The sequence below is a fragment of the Meleagris gallopavo genome, chromosome 5 (genome assembly GCF_000146605.3).
Source record: "Meleagris gallopavo isolate NT-WF06-2002-E0010 breed Aviagen turkey brand Nicholas breeding stock chromosome 5, Turkey_5.1, whole genome shotgun sequence".
NCBI lineage: Eukaryota > Metazoa > Chordata > Aves > Galliformes > Phasianidae > Meleagris > Meleagris gallopavo.
This window is the reverse complement of record NC_015015.2, coordinates 14,928,052-14,944,324: the sequence shown is the minus strand read 5'-3', so window position 1 is coordinate 14,944,324 and position 16,273 is coordinate 14,928,052. Positions and strand designations below refer to the sequence as shown.

At 45.4% G+C, this 16,273-nt stretch overlaps 1 protein-coding gene across 2 annotated transcripts; it reads right to left on the bottom strand.

Moving 5' to 3' along the window:
- Window positions 1–1,273: 1,273 nt before the first annotated feature.
- Window positions 1,274–16,267, bottom strand: PIDD1 (p53-induced death domain protein 1). Of its 2 annotated transcripts, XM_031553463.1 has the most exons (16): window positions 16,244–16,267; window positions 14,927–15,289; window positions 12,868–13,281; window positions 11,982–12,185; window positions 11,118–11,172; window positions 10,714–10,915; window positions 9,938–10,063; window positions 9,451–9,630; window positions 8,746–8,893; window positions 8,372–8,507; window positions 7,579–7,729; window positions 6,040–6,163; window positions 5,043–5,161; window positions 4,582–4,689; window positions 3,314–3,519; window positions 1,274–2,654 (listed from the first exon to the last, which is right to left on the bottom strand). In XM_031553463.1, exons 2-16 carry the CDS (start codon window positions 15,189–15,191, stop codon window positions 2,417–2,419), a joined length of 2,676 nt encoding a protein of 891 aa, XP_031409323.1. In that variant the 5' UTR covers window positions 15,192–15,289; window positions 16,244–16,267; the 3' UTR covers window positions 1,274–2,416. The 2 variants fall into 2 exon arrangements, with proteins under 2 accessions (XP_031409323.1, XP_019470975.1); XM_019615430.2 differs by lacking the exon at window positions 16,244–16,267 and having other exon boundaries at window positions 14,927–15,490.
- Between the last annotated feature and the right edge of the window lie 6 nt (window positions 16,268–16,273).

Here is a 16,273-nt window from a genome sequence, read left to right as displayed (position 1 = left end):
AAGGAGAAAAAGATATATACATATATATGTAGCCTTTATTTTTAAATACGTTTGTTTCTTTGAAATATGTCTGGAGGAATTTTGGACACATCAGCATTGTGCACAGTAAAATCTAAATCATTAGGAGGACACTGTGAGGTGTCTGAAAGGCGCCAGGAAAAGGTAAATAGTAGCTGGGAAGCAAAAGAGAATACTCCTGTTTGTAGTGAATTAGTGTCCATAAGTAAGTAAATAAATAAATAAGAAAATAGGAAACAAAAGACAAATGCCACTTCATTTTTTTGCTCCTTCAACCGTGTAGTGCAACTGCAACCAGCATTTCCCATCCATAGCAACTACAGGCTTACGAAGGAGTTACTGCATCTCCAAGAGATTAAGGATAAAGATAACGTACCTAGAAAGAAGAAGTTTCTTGTTAACTTTCATCCAGTGCAAATATTTGATGCCAAGTCAGCTGAAGAAAAGAGCAGTTGGGGGGTTGCTTTGATTTCCCAGCACCTCCATATTGTCAGTCGAGCGCTTCTCTTAGTGTCACAGAATCACAGAAACAGCAAGGTTGGAAAAGACCTACAAGTTCATCCAGTCCAACCGTCCACCTATCACCAATAGTACTCACTAAACCGTGTCCCTCAATACAAAATCCAAACGTTCCTTGAACACCTCCAGGGTCAGTGACTCCACCACCTCCCTGAGCAGCCTATTCCAGTGCCTGACCACTCTTTCAGAGAAGTAGTACTTCCTAATGTCCAGCCTAAATCTCCCCTGTCGCTGCAAGGAGAAAACCAACTACCACCAAGGCCACCCAGCCCAGCAGCTGCTATGCAGCAGCAGACTGGAGATAATGATACATCTCTGAGGTAGTTACTTAACATCCCTCTCATGCTATCTGCACAAGCTGTGATGACACCGCCTAGGCTTTGGCATGTCTAGCTCCTGTCCTATCTCCTACATCAGCCCACCACTTCTTCCAGCAGCACTGATGCTGCCTTTATCTGCTCCCCATGAGCCTCAGTCATACTTTCAATCCTTCAAGCTTATACCCTAAAAGTGTTTCCTGGTTAGCTCCTCTTTAGCACAACAAAGCTGACATGTGATGACACCATTAACTCAGCTGGAGTCTGTCCTGCAGCCAAGAGTACTCAAACAAGAGCTCTTCTCCTCATTTCCATGCAGCACTGTCCAGCTCACCAGTGTATTTCTGACAGCAGGCATAAAGGGACCCAGCTCTGTCTAACGTACCTCAAATGGAAGAGCAGATCATGCAGAGACATGAAACAATTAAGTGCTTATTTTATTTCCAATGAGAGCAATATGCCCGAATGCATCTCTCCAGAACTGGAGTTAAAAACAAATACCTTGTTGGTATACATCAAAATTCCAGGCAAGAACTTATGACACGCTACCAGAGGTTACATGCACTCAAAAGACAACTGCTGATATAAACCCAGCACAAAAGTTGAGGGGCAGCACGGCCTAAGAGATCAGCTCTGAGTAAGTCCCTAGGCCCAAAGCTACAGCTCAAGTCTAAAAGTCCTTGTCCAGTGTTGTAGCATTCATTCCATGCGCTCCATGGCCTGAGATGATAGAATGTCTTAAGAAAAAGGAATAATTTTATGCCCCTCTTTCAATAGCATCGTTTGCATGTCAGAAATACAGCATCTGGTCACTGATGATTATTCACTGGGGAAAAAGGAGAAGAAAGCACCAGATCTGAAGTTGTGGGTTGACTTTGGATGTTACAAGCTGACATTTTAATACAAGCTTTCAGACTGAGAATATCCCTTTAAATACTGCTTAGAGAGTGGGATATGCTGAATCCAAACCTATTCTGAATGAGCTGAACATACGTAGATTACAGTAGACATCCAAACAGCTTGTGTGCAACTTCCCACTGCCATTAGTGGGCCATTAGTTGAGGCATATTATGAGATGTGTAACAGGAAGAGAAGGGCACATCAGTAGTCAGTCACTGCACAGTTAAAAAGCAATAAATGCTTACAGCCATTTACAAGGTATTCAGATCACAAAACAGGGAAGTTTGCTCAGCACAGTTGATGCCAATTCCACAACAGTGCTAATGTTACAGCTGGCCAGACCAGTTTCTAAAATGGAAATTTATATCATGCTTTTCACAAAGCTCTGCAAACTTCTTTACTAGTACACAGGCACATTTCACAAAGAGGATGTGAGGAATCTCTCTTGGAAACTGCAAGGGAAAATTCACTTTCAGGCAATTTAAGGCCTCTTCAGGACTATGGAGTTGCACATATTTGTCAAATAAAACTGGAAGTCTGTCAAAGACACCAGCGTACAAGTCTCATCTAACAAGCCTGGCAGGTGCTGGAGCAAAAATCCTTAGGTTTTGTTTTGAATTCAAGATTCCTCTATAACAAAACCCGTTCCCTTCTGCTAGGAGCTATGTCATGGCTATCGCAGAGTCTTCAGTGCTGCTCTCCTGCTCCAAGCCCACACGGCGGATGGACTCCCTGTATTTCTGCCGTCCCAGCTCAATGATGGTTTCGACCTCATCAGCAATGTCCTGGCGGCCACTCTCTTTCATGGCCCTGATCAGCTTGCTCACACAGTCAGGATCCTCTGAGTTTTGCTGGGCCCATGAGAAAAGCATGTCCAGGATTTGCTTATCAAGGTCCTCTCTGAAGAAAAAGAAAAGCAGGGAAGTAACCAAGACACTCTCTCCTGACTGGCAATCCAAGGAGGCTTTACCTGAGTTCAAGCCAAGAGCTGAAGCTCCACAATAAAGTAATCCAGACACAGAGTTCTCAGCGGACTGTCTTCTCCCCAGCCATCACACAGGAGTTGCAGCTCCTGCACTAAAATCCCCCCAGAATCTTTCTCTAACAGAAATTTCAAATCAAAACATTCTGATTTGGAATGTAATTCCTCCATAAGAACAGTAGGTCAGTCATAATGAGCCACACTCTCTCCTACTTTTTTGACTTTTTGGTCAGGATCTTTTGAATATAGATATTTACAATTAACCATGGTTTACGGCCCACTGTCAAAGATGGAGTCCAGCCAGGAAGCCAGATCAGAGAACAAAGCAGGAATGTGATGCATCTGAACTACAAAGCTCATCAGACTGGTTATTTCTAAATACTGTTTTAAAACATCAAGCTTTTTTTCATAACAACAAGATAAAATAATCAGTTTTCCATGAAAAATGTAGTGCTTTGAGAAGAATTGTTGGTTAACCCATCTTTTATCCAGTGAAACAACACCAGTGAAAAACTGGCATTAATTTATCCTACTGTCCTGAGCTACGTGTGCTGTTGATTCTTGTGTCCCATCTTACCTGTTATTGTATCCTATGCGCTCAATCTGTTGATAGGTCAAGCCCAGGTTCAGGCCAATGGTCTGCCAGTCAGCTCCCACACGCCTGGCGATGCTCAGCAGGTTTGCCTGTGTCAGGTAGCCAGTCTCAGCATTGCCCAGGTTCAAGGGAGGAAAGGAGAAGCCATTTGATGAACTGGAGGTCTCACCCCAACGGGGTTTCAATCTCTGTGTATAAGAGAAGCGAGAAAGAGAACTTGCTAAGAAAATTCTTTTCATAGAGGACAGCAGTCATTCAGCCTCCATACTGAAATTTTCTGTCTTGTATTGGGAGGATGGAAGATTTTAACTTGGGGCTGAAGGGACAGCTGTAAGAAGCAATGAGCACTCACACTGGCAGTGATCAGCAGTCCTCAGTGCCGTGGAAAAATATAAAATCATAATGTTCATAGTCACAGCTCGTACTGGTATCTTTTCTTCATGCTTTACAGAGCATTTTTTAAAGAATCATCTATATTCTCTGACTAGACTCCCAGTTGACAATGCATATGCCAGAAATGGATCATGTACACAGTCCGAAGTGAAGCATTCAGACTACACATGTATTTATTGCTTTAAGCTTCTTGGAAAATGGTCAAGTTTCATAAAATGAAGTGCCTTTCCTACTGTAAAACACAGCTTGCCCTTTAAAAGCCAGTGGCTCATACCAGAACACTTAGGACCAGTCTTTGTAACTACCTCATCCTAGGCCATTCTTTTCATTGCCAGCATAAGCTGAGTGACTAAGAATTGTATAAACAAAACAGACACTTCCTCTTCCTCCACATTCTTCATACATTCAAAGGATCCACCCTCCCTGATCATGCATCCTTCCAGTGCCATGACTGGCGAGATGAGCACAAGTTGAAGACTGCTCCCAGTTATTCATATTTCTCCTCTGAGAAGTTGTCATGGAGAGTGGGATATTTCCACCATGACAAAGAGAATGCACGTGGGAGATTCCTGTGCACATCTAATAGAACTCTGATATAAGAAGATTCAAGGAACTGTGTCTGGCTATGTTTCAGTGATCTATCACCACAACTCTACTCTCCATTTTATTTACAGAAAACTTCCTTTGCACGCAAAAATATCTCAAAAAGAAGAGAAGACACTTTCCTTTCTTCCATTTAGATGGGCAATGATTTATTGCAATCAGTCCTTGCATCCATTGTCATAGTGGAAGACAAAATTGGCTGAGTAGGAAGGCCCTGCTCTTTCCCATATAGATTAGGAGACAGAGTAACTCACAGGCAGTTTGATTGGTAAAGTAGCGAGCCAGAGAGAGTCTGGTCCTCTTCTCCTCCTGCTGGCATCTTCAGGAATGCTCTCAGGAACTGCCCCTCGGTAGAAAGAGACCTTTGCAAACAGAAAGCATGCAGTGAGACTCAGATTCAAGCGCAGCAGGCAGATCTGTTTGCACCATAATGTTTCTGCCTGAGAAAGAATGAATTCATAGGTGAGAAACTCATCTATCCTCAGTCCATAAACAAGGCCTCCCAATTAAGTGTGACTGGGAGGGGCACTGAAGTTTCTGCTGTAAAGGTTGGACTCTGCCAACACCCCAAGGGTTAATGGCAGGAATGTAAAGTCAGGGAGCTATCCTGATGAGTGATCCTTCCAGGTATAGTCAATGAAGTGCAGAGCACAATAAAAGCAATGATGATGATAATGATGAAGGAAACAAAATGTCAGTGTCAATTGTTGCTCACCTGGCCTTTTACAGCTTGGCCTTTTCTGTCTACAGGGGAAGTCACGTAGATTTCCTTCATGTTCTTCAAGTGGGAATAAAAAATAAATGACAGACGTCCATCCACACAGTCAGGGCGATCTGTACCAGAGAAGCAGACAACACTCAATTTGTGCTGAAAATTGTGCTTATTTTCAAGCCTAGGCGACAGCCCATCATCCACCAGCAGCTCTTCTGCTACCATCCACTCCTACTGAGATCTGAAAGAATGCTAATCCCCATATCATTTCTGGGTACAAACAGAAAACTGGCTGCGCAGAAAGCAAGTCTTGCGGGTGAAAAAGGAGAATGGCCACAAGGTGGAGACCAAGTTCAAGAATGAAAGGCAAGGCTAGGAAAGGCATGCAGATAGAGTCAAGTCCCTCCTCCAAAATGTCTGAGCTTGCAGCTTTAAGACATCTAGTCACAGTGGGGCATAAAAAAAGTCATTGTGAGTTTTGGCCTTGCTCCTTCTTTTCCTTCTCTCTTAATGGAATATAGAAGAAGCAAGAGAGAGATACACTTTACATTTGGTAATAGGAATTCGCTGCTCTGGATCATTTCAGAAATACCTTCTCAGAGTTAAAAAAAAAAAGAAAAAGAAAGACTTCTTTCTATATGTTCACCTAGAAACAAACAATATGAGTTAGATCACTACAGGCATTGAGCGCACTGTCTGAGATGCCAGGAAAAGGGCATTACTAGTGGCAGGAAACAGATAGGTCATAAAATTAAAGGGATATTGCCTCTTGAAGGCTACAGCAGTGTGACAGGAAACATAAGCCTGTAAAAAGTGCTTTTATAGGGAAACGTAGACACAAATGTTGAGGGACCAGAAAATGTGACAGACTAAGTGTCCATGGCCTGTGGGTGAGCGGTGGGTGAGCAAGTACACCAGGCATAGAGCTCCCAGAAGAAACAGGCCTGGAGCTAGGAAAGTCAGAGAGGCAGGAGCAGAAAGGAGCCCAGCACTACCATACCCATATCGATGCTGATGCCTCTCTCAAAAGCTGCAAAGAACTGCTCTCCTTCAAACATTTCCACCATGTCAGATGGCTCAGGTCCTCGGTAGCGGTCCTGCAGCTTCTTCAGCACTGGGTCAACCTGGCAAAGATGACCAAACAGGATCCCACCTTTGGTCTGAAGCAAATATCTGTCCCCATACATCCCTACGCCTATAATGTTCCCTTCGCTCACCTTCAATTTAGAAAAATAATTTTCCACAGAAAGGATGTAAACAAATGAACAAAGCCCCAAATCCTATATGTCAGACATGTTTACTACAGGAAAAAAAAAAAAATCATCAGCAACATCTCTGTCTTTTTTAACAGGTCGTTAGCCTTCAAAGACCGGGATTTACTTGCTACCATTCTCCTCTCATAGTATGTCACCAAAAACATTTTCTCTGCAGAAAGTCACATGGTAAAAGAGCACACAGCTCAGGACACCAGAGAACTCATTTAGGTAATGCAGCCTGGAATAACACTGCAAGACCTGGGGTCTCGGGGCAGTTGCAAGTGTGTCTATTTTTCTTTGTATCAGTAAACCTTCTCTTTTACCCCATACCATCTCTGGCAAGAAAGCAGACCCCTAGCATCCTGATCTCACTGAGAGTGCCATTGGTGCCTTCTCTGTGAAACAGAATTCTAGCCCAATATCCAAGATATCAGGAACCCTTACAGTTGTTTATGCCCACAGGTCTTCTCAATACAGGAGAACAAATAAATTAAAAGGAAGTAATCAAATCAGAGGATTATACAGAGGCTTGGAATATGCAGGCCAGGCTCTGCTAGTAAGATGTAATCTGATTAAATAACCCTTGCCTCACTGACCTGCACTGTCAAGGTATAAGTTCTCCAAACACAGATACACATTTCCTTTGCTAATATCTGAAGTAATCCTGCTGAGGGATGATAACTTTAAGACAGAGGCAGTAGAAAAGTGAGTGTTGCCCTATCCTTCAGTACTAAACCAGCCAGCTTAGCTCAAACAGCCCTCCTGCATAGCATGAACTAATCAGATATTGCACAGAAGCATATTAAGGAGGTTCCACTGCTTGTGTTGTAAACAGCAAGGAACACTGGGAAAAGCAACGTTTCTAAGCAGTTCAGTAGAAACGAAAGCAGTGCTTCTGCTGCTGCCCACACTACTCACCTCTGGCAGACAAGTAACGTGTCAACTATAATATTGTAAGTGAAGCTTATGCCAACACATTTTGCTTCATGTTTTCTGAAGGCTAACATTATTCACAAGGCCAGTTACTGTGGCTCAGCTGAGTTTAACAGCCCTGTTTTCAAGCTTTGCAGAGAAAATCACTGCATGGCATCCACCAGTGCATAGAATGAGTCTTCCTTCCCCTGATTCCCAGTGAACTAGTATCACACTACTAACACGGAGTGGTAACAGCATACCTCAGCCATGACCCTGGGGCAGTGACAAGACCATTTGGTACATTACTGCCCTTGCATCCTGCAAAAGAGGGCCCAGGGAGCTTAGGGAAAATGCAACCTATACCAGACCTTGTGCTTGGGGAGACACTGTAGCAGGACTTGCTCGGGGTCCTTCTTCCTCTGCAGAGCAATGAAGTTCACCTGGTACATACGTAACCGCTCATAAACTTTCCTGGCAATGCCTCCAATGTAGGTCTTGGTGGTGTACCACAGCCAGTACCTGTCAGATAAAGAATTAAGAAAAAGGATGGATCCTGCCTAGGAAGAGAAGTTGGTTCATATTCATGAGATTGCCAACAGTTTGGGTCTTTAGTAATCATTTCTTCACAGGAGAAACATGCTTCAGCAGCTTTCTTATCTTCTGATTCTGGCTCATAGCATATAAGTACTCAGGCTGAGGGTGAAGGATAAAGTGAAGATTTAAGTGAAGAAAGATTTAAAGTGAAGAAGGTTGACGGTAGTGAGAAAGAAATGGAGAACTTGGGAGCTGAGAGGAGTGTGGTCTGGAAACCTGCAGCTGAGGGATTGTAGATTCAGTGTGGGAAGCACTAAATTGAGTGCATTTACTCTAAAGACACTATGCTTGCAAATCTGGACTTCTCTGCATTGCCAGACAAGGAACTGAGAGCATTCCAAGGGGAGCAGAAGCTTTTCTCCACTGCAAATACACAACAGGCAAAGAGATCAGGGTTATGATCAGTAGGTAAAAAAACTCTGGGTAGAGACAAAGTGCTGAGTTGGATCTGACTTGCAAAGGGAAAGAGAAATAGGTAGGACTAATGGCATAACTCATGGTTGGGGTTTGGGAAAAGCAAGACAGAGAAATATCCCGTAATTTCCTCAGGATTAAACCTGCACTTACCAGGAGAAGTGGGTGACTTCAAATACTGCACAGAGATGAGTGAGTTCCAGCATCACTTCATTGGTGATATCATCCCAAGTTTGGCCCTCCACATCCCCACAAAGAAGATGCAGCCTTGACCAATCCAAGTTTGACCCTAAGGACAACAACGATCAAGAGATGTTGGATACAGCAGAATTCTTTAATTCTTTAATTCAGCTGCCTTCGGCTCTCACCACTCTGTACCAGCACCAACCACACAAATGTACCTTGCTGCTTCTGCAGACAAAGCTAAAAACTTGGTTATTAACAGTCGAGTCAAACAAAATGCCCAGCTTGCCGCTTACTATTTTCCACACAGTGTTTCTATTTTCCAATTTTGAGAATAAACTGACCTGTGACCCCAAGTGGGAGCGGGAGCTGAATTCTCACAGGCGTGAGGAAATCTACCAGGGAATCCTGGGAGAGGCAGAGCAGAGGACTGGCTTTGCATTCTGCATCAGCTGTGAGTTCCGCTATCTCTTCTGCAGAGACTGGCAGAACCTGTGCATAGAATGCAACACAGAGAGAGGAGAAATCAGACACCCAAATCCCCTCATTTCCCACAGAACACCCCCAAGCACTCAGCAAGCAAATGCAGCTCTTGGCTCAGGACACAGTGGGAAATGGAAGCATAATGAACTTTAGCAGCATCCACTAACTTTACAGAACAACTAATTTTAGTGGGTTTGCTCTAGAATTATATCTGCATAAATAATCCCTCCAAACCTCACTTGCTGAGCTGTTCTGCCAGGCTCAGTATATTTTGTAATGGAACAAGAAGCAAACGATACTTCTCTTCATGATATTTTCGTGCTGATCTGCAGGGGGGAGCACCACAAGGAAACCCACTTTCCCATAGGGGGCAGCTTGAAGAGCAGCCCATTTTGCAGACAGGAAAACTAAGGCAGAAAGTGCTAGGAGATGGGTCAGCCCATGAGGCATCCATGTCAGACACTACTTTCTCTAGGGCAGACATTTCACCCTGTGTTTTGCTGCTTGACATAGGTTAGCAGCTGCACCAAGGGCTGACCAGGACTCCTTTTTTTAGGCATACATACCTGCAGTTTGACACTGCGAGTCTCTTCAGTGACTCCAGGAGGGAAGGTCACTTTGATGTTTGGATCCACACTGGAAAAGAGTAATGTCCCCTCTGTTGACACTTTGCATTCATTTTGCACAAGTCGAGACACAACAAGGAACCAGGAGAAGTGAAGAACACTACAGCGAGCCACGTCCTTCTGTAACAGAGGACAGGAAAGAAGTGAAAACATATGGGCATACCACACAACACTATAGTGGCAGGAAAAATAGAGGCAGTAACACCAAAACAGATAAGAGCACCAGGATGGAAAGAGTAGCAAGTCATCACCTCCAGCAGACACACCTCCATAAGAAAGGAATCCTACAGCTGAAATCCACTCCATCTCATAGCAGCCAGTCAAAACACAGCTCATGAGATATTTCAAGCAGACTCCCCCATGGCTGGGCAAAAACAAAGAGAGTGACAGGAAAGATGTGTGTCACCAGTCATTCCAGCCTGCTTACCTTTGACCTTCTCTTCTCCACTTGTGTTCTCAGGTCACTCCAGCTCTGCCCACTAAAGGTCCGAACAACCACCTCACGCTTGTGAAGAGTTTCTGGAGAGGCATATGGCATCCAGATCTCTACCTCCTGGCACAAAAGCAGTCCCGTAAGACACCAACATAAAGCCTCAAATCAAGCCTAGCTCTGCTCAGTGGCATCTTGGGGAAACAAGGAGAGGAAAAGCAAGGCCCATAGGCAGGGAGTAGAGCAGGAGATGGGAATCTGCTCTGTCTTGCAGCCTCAGGAGAGGTGACAGGAGACGTCTGATGTGCTGTGTATTGTGACTGCAGGAAAAGCAGCCTGTGGGCAGAAATGGCAAAGTAACCTTTCCAGTGAATAGCTGTCACCCATGACAGAGCTGGTGATGTAAGTATTTACCAGCATGAATGAAAATGACACTATCAGACTTTTGTGGAACAACATGAACTATTTTCCCTGCAGATTAAGGGCAAATGCTAAAAATCATGAAGAAAGAGGGTTGTGAACAAGGAAGGTTATAGCTTAGCTCAAGCAGAAGTACTTGGGAAGGAAAAGGAGCCAGAACAGCACAGTACCAAGGAAGTTAGATATGTTCTTTGAGTCTTTGCAGTGCAGCTTCTTTGACAGTAAATCCTGCAGCTACTTACAAATAGCAGTGACAAGGATAGCTGGCTCTACAGTCCCAAAAGACTCCCAAAAGACTCTGCTGAGCTACTGCATAGGCAGATCATTCAGCAACAGCCTGTGTCTGCCCTCACCTGCTGGAATTTGACCCCATGAGGCTGCAACTCCAGGACTTTGCTCAGCAGGACATCATGGTGTCTCAGCTTCACCCACCGAGGGTCTGGTGCCAAGGTTCGGAAGTGGATCCGCAGAGAGTCAGAGGCAGCCTCTGGTGGAAAGTAGAAACGGATGCCACAGGCCAGGAACACTTCACAACCTTCAGAGGTCACTGTGAAACTTCCAGAAGAAATACATGAATGTGTGACACTGCAATGATTCCGACCCTTCAAAAAGTCAGCAGAGAAATCTCCCACCTTGTGTATGACTGGCCTAGTGAGGCAGTAAGATGCCTGTGCACATACAGAATGTCTACAATGTAGAATCTTGTCTGGGGCCTTGTTACACTACTGTAATATAAGTTCTTGGTAAAGAAGCATACCTATCCTCTTCTGGTGCAAGGAACAGTCTTCGTAGCTCTGTGGCACTGGATTCATCTGCAGCAACCAGGTTTCAGTAGGAAGAGGAGGCAGAGGTTATTTAGATGAAGTTAGACAAGAAAGGTTGAATTTACCTTCCAGTTTTGGCTTAATCCTAATCTGACAGAAGTAAAGGAACCCTGCCCACACAGCACTGGGCTTCGGATCAAGCAGCAGCAGCAGGCGGATGGGAAGAAGCAAAGGGGTGCCAGGGCACACTGGAAATGTTGATTCTCTCCCCCAGTAAAACTTAGGAGATAGAAAATCTACCAGACCCAGAGCTCTCAGGACCATGACTGATCACCTATGGCTGCCTGTTGTGAATGTAAGCACTATTGTGAAACTCTGCTCAGATTTCTGCTCATTCATCATCTTCATCTCAGAGAAAGGGCTGCTGCCCTGCAGCCAAGGAAGAAGGGCAAAGCAGGAGATAACTGCACAGTTGAATCATCTCTGATTGCTTCTGTGCTTCTAGCGTGAGCCACCATGGCCTGAAGGTCATGCACCAAGTCCAAGAAACAGTATTCTCCCTTAGTGTAGCCTTCTGATCTGTTTCATACGAATCCAATTTTCACTTTCATTGAAAAATCTTTCCAAAGAGCAGGACTAGCAAGCCAGTTTCTAGGACCTCTGAGACCTTCAGAACAGGCTCAGGCTCATAAAAACAAATTGCCTGAATCATTACAACCTAATAATAACGCCACACAAATAAACACTAATCTGATTGCCCCCCGCTTCTCTTCTTTAATTCAAACCCATTCATGCCATGCTGGGCCGAGCAAGAGAACAGCTGGGCAAACCCACAGAAGCAGAAGCCTTGCAATTACCAGCCTGCAGGGACAGCTCAGTTTCTCCTAAAGGGTTGCCTCGGAGGTGCACAAATGGTGCAGTCTGTATCTCAGGGGGGACAGCACGGAGGAGGTTGCTCTGCAGATCAAGCCTGGACAAATTGGGCAGGCTGGCGAGCGATGCAGGGACTGTCACCAGAAGATTGCTGTGAAGATGTAGCCGCCGCAGAGACTTCAAATTGCCTGCAGGTTAGAACAGGCAATGACTCCCCACCCATGCTGTTAATTGTATTGCACATCAGCTCTCTCCACACGCTCACACACTCCTGCCTTTCAGCACTGGATATCCATTCCTCTCACACATGTGCAATAAGGGAAAGGCACAATAGCTCTTTAGTTCCCAAAATAAGCAAGGCTGCTGAACTAGCAGAGAGGCAATGCAGCCACCTCTGTTCTATGCTTTACAGCATCAATGGCACCTCCTGGGCAAAAAGAGAGGAGTCAAGAGCCAGTAAAGCTAGAGGAAGCTGGGCACTGGAATTCAGAGCCTGGCTCAGTGGGTTGCTCCATCACACAGAGCCTGATTTCAAGCTGTTTTACCTCCTCTTAAGGCCCAGCTCTTTTTTTTCCAGTTCTGGATGCTCCTAAAAACCAACCAGGCCAGACCCAACTACATTAGGTTGCATGAAAATCCTAGGAGGCTTTCTGATTCACAGAAGCAGAAAGCATGGACCATGCCCTCCTAATGCCCACAGGGACTGACTCAACCAAGCATGTTTTTTCTGGATATCCCTCCCATTTTGGCTCTAGTGTAGCAGACACTTTGTCCTAGCAATTCTGGGAACAGAAGCAAAAGGCTCAGGGACCCTAGCCTGTATCAAAAACTCAGCAGACTCTCTTTCTTACCACCTAAGAAAACAGGTACCTAAACAATCTGGGATGCTTGATAGCTGATTCCCAGAGAGATCCAGTTCTGTGCAGCTGTGCAGATTTCCAACCTCTTCAGGGAGATGTTCCAACACATTTTCTGAGAGATCCAGTTCCTCCAATGCTGCCAGCTCCCCAATGCTCTGAGGTAAGTCCTTCAGCTGATTTTTCATAGCAGAGAAGAAAGTCAGCTTGCTCAGTGAGCCAAAGTTCTCAGGAAGAGCCACCAAGTTGTTGTGGCTCACCAAGAGCATGCGGAGGCTGGTGAGGCAAGGGATGCAGCTGGGCAAGGTGGAGAGACTATTGAAGCTGAGATCCAAGTGAGTGAGAAATCTCAGGGTCCCAATATCTGGTGGCAAGCTTGTCAGGGAACCGTGCTGACATGAACCAAATTCATCTCTGACATGGCCACCTAGGTGCAAAGGGAAGTGGGGGAAGAAGTCAATATAGTGCAAGAATATCTCATCAGCCTCACATAACACTCTTTTCTGAAGCTATAACATGGAGACTAAGATGATGGTGAGTTTCTGATCACAATGTGCAGCACTAATTACAAAGTTTTGTAGGTTTTCTGCACCTTGACTCCGTTTCTTGATCTGCAAAAGGGGTATAATCATGAAGATCTGCTGGGAAACCAACAGACGTTACAGTGAACCCATAGAACCCTGCTTAACACATGTGGGGCAAAGTTCAGAAAGAACCAGGCCACTCCATACACATACCATCACTCAGTGTAATGGCACACACTCTTGCAAGCCCCTCAACATTCTACCCCTAGTCCCTACATCAGTGCGCAACACACAGTGCTTTATGGACAAGGAAGAACTTCCTCACACACCTTCCAGACTCTGCCCACATTGTTAGGGAGTGAACAGCCCCAAGGAATGAGACCTGCCCTTATAAGACAGATGAGAAAAGCAGTGAAAATGTGGCAAAAGAACCCAACAACTCATTCAGTATTGTGTAGGCCGGATGAAAGCACAGAGAGAGAAGGTGCCTCAGTTTGGGACACTCAAACTGGTGGTTGCACCTTGGAAAAAGAAGTCAAGCACACACAAAAGCAAGCTTCCAGAATTCTCCATCTCTTCTTTGTCTCCTATTCTCCTTCTACTACTCTACCTGTGAGGGCAACATTTGTTATGCTACATAATGGCAAAGAATGTAAACAATCTAAGAGAAACATTGTACCTGGGACATTAAAATCCCAGTCCAACTATTTTATTCCACTTCAGGATGTTTAGAGTATGTGTACAAAACAAGTATCATAAAAGGTATTGCCATTAACCTCACCTTACTGCGGGAGAAAAGACAAACAAAATGATCTGTATGAGATTTTATAAGCAATCTGTGGTGGTGTAGAAATGAAGCTCAGTCGTGAGAGCTTTCAGCTGGAACCCTGAATTCTTTTATCTCTCGTGATTTTAAAATTTCACCTCCCAGAGATCAAATGACTCAATCTAATACTAAAATTATATCATTCATATTGAGACCCTCTTACAATTAAGAGATAAGGAAATCAAGAAATGTTATAATTCAGATGTATGTCATTACAGAATGCTGAATGACACACACTCCGAGTCATACTTTTATAAAATATTGAACAGCCTCCTCTGGTGTGTGCTAAATCTATGCTCATTGACACAATGCAAGGATTATGTTAGGACTGATTCAGAACAAACCCCAGCAAGGGCAGCTCATTATACTAACAAAAATGAAAGAGGAGCCGAACGTTATCAAAAGCATTTTTTAATTTCCCTCTTTTTACACAGCTGTGCAAAAATTGCTCTTCTTCTAGAGAATGGATAAAGAAAATGTTGCAGCGTCAACCTAAGCAGGCTCCAAAAACTGGTCCTTACGCAGCTGTAGAGGCAAAAGAAGGACATAAATGTCTAGAAGCTGATTCTTGTTGAAATCTGCGTGCAGCTCTGAGCAAGACTAAGTGCCGATGCCCCAGCAGAGGTCACTGGAGCAAAAAAGCTCTACGGCAGCTTGTTCTGCAGATGTGGAAAGATGGAAAAACACCAACATGAAGCTAGGTGATGGGTCCAGGAACTCACCTTTGAGCACCAGGGACTTCAAGCGCTTCAGATACGGAAGGATGATCAGCGCAGCGTCAAGCAAGTGATCGTTACTGCTGAGCCGGAGGAGCTCCACCTGCACCACCTCTGCCGGTTGCCTCTTGAACAGCCGGAGCAGCCGACAACAGCCATCGGGATAAACATCCAGAGTGAGCCTGTTGTCTGCCAAGCAGGAGTCAGTGAGCGAAGGAGCCCCCGGAGCCCCCTCCTCATGCTCTTCCACAAGCTTCAGCAGCTCTGCCATCTTCTGCGTCTTGTCCAAGGGGACCAGACATGCTCTGACCTGCCAGGCGGGCAGGCAACGGCAGGCTGCCGGGATGGGGAAGAAGAGAAAGGATGGCTCTGAAAGAGAACAGATATGCATGCTGAAGGCCTCCTGCCCCAGCCTAGGGTGGCTGGAAACTGTTTAGAGATACAATAAGACGGCAGGAGGTGTGTTGACAAAAAGCTTTGTGGGCAGAGGGGACAGAAATGCAGAGCTCTGCAGAATCACAGAATGGCCAGGGTTGGAAGGCACCTCAAGGATCATGAATCTCCAACCCCCCTGTCACATGCAGGGCCACCAACATCCACATTAAATACTAGATTGGGCTGCCCAGGGCCCCATCCAATCTGGCCTTGAACACCTCCAGAGATGGGGCATCCACAACCTCTCTGGGCAGCCTGTTCCAGCACCTCACCACTCATTGTAAAGAAGCTTCTTGTTCCTAGAGAGAACATCTAAGTTTTCCCAGCTGATATCTGCAAATTCAGGGAACGGAGTAAATATCTGTTATTCCAATTATCTATCATAATAAATATCAAACTTTAAAAGGTATAAATGTAAGTGCCTATGCTTTGTGCAGAACATAAAGTGCCTCAGTGAGAAGGTTTGCATGCAAGCAGGGAAAGCGGGGCAGGGAATGCAGAGACAGGAGCAGCAGCTCTCCCAGGCCAGCACGCTGCCACCAACCCTCATCCAACCCAGTTGTGAAATCGGGTAACAGTGGCTGGAACACGGAGATGGAAACAGGCAAAGGGCAGTGGAGCAAATGCAGCAGGGCTGGGGAGAGGATATATAAGGGCTACTGCATAGGGCACGGGGCTGCCACTCTCACCACCAAACAGGGCGCTAAACCACGGCGGGTAGCACCCCCAAAAAGAGCCATCGCACGCAGCTCCCGGAAGGAGCAGAAACTTTCCAAGAGACACACGTGGCAAGCACTTTGTGAAACTGTGGAAAACTGGAAAGCTCCGAGCAGCCCCCGAGCCCCCGCTCCCGCACCGCACCGCACCGCCCCCCACACACACACACACCCTGCGTCCCCGCGCCCGGCCGCTGCGGCT

Bases quoted from the DNA above. Each gene is read 5' to 3' on its own strand.
- PIDD1 (XM_019615430.2), bottom strand. From the start codon at position 15,311: ATGCATATCTGTTCTCTTTCAGAGCCATCCTTTCTCTTCTTCCCCATC. The intron at 10,064-10,713 runs GTGAGGGCAGAC...CTTTTGTGCCAG, and splicing joins ATGGGGTCAAATTCCAGCAG to GAGGTAGAGATCTGGATGCC. The intron at 4,690-5,042 runs GTGAGCAACAAT...CTGTTTGCAAAG, and splicing joins GCCAAGCTGTAAAAGGCCAG to GTCTCTTTCTACCGAGGGGC.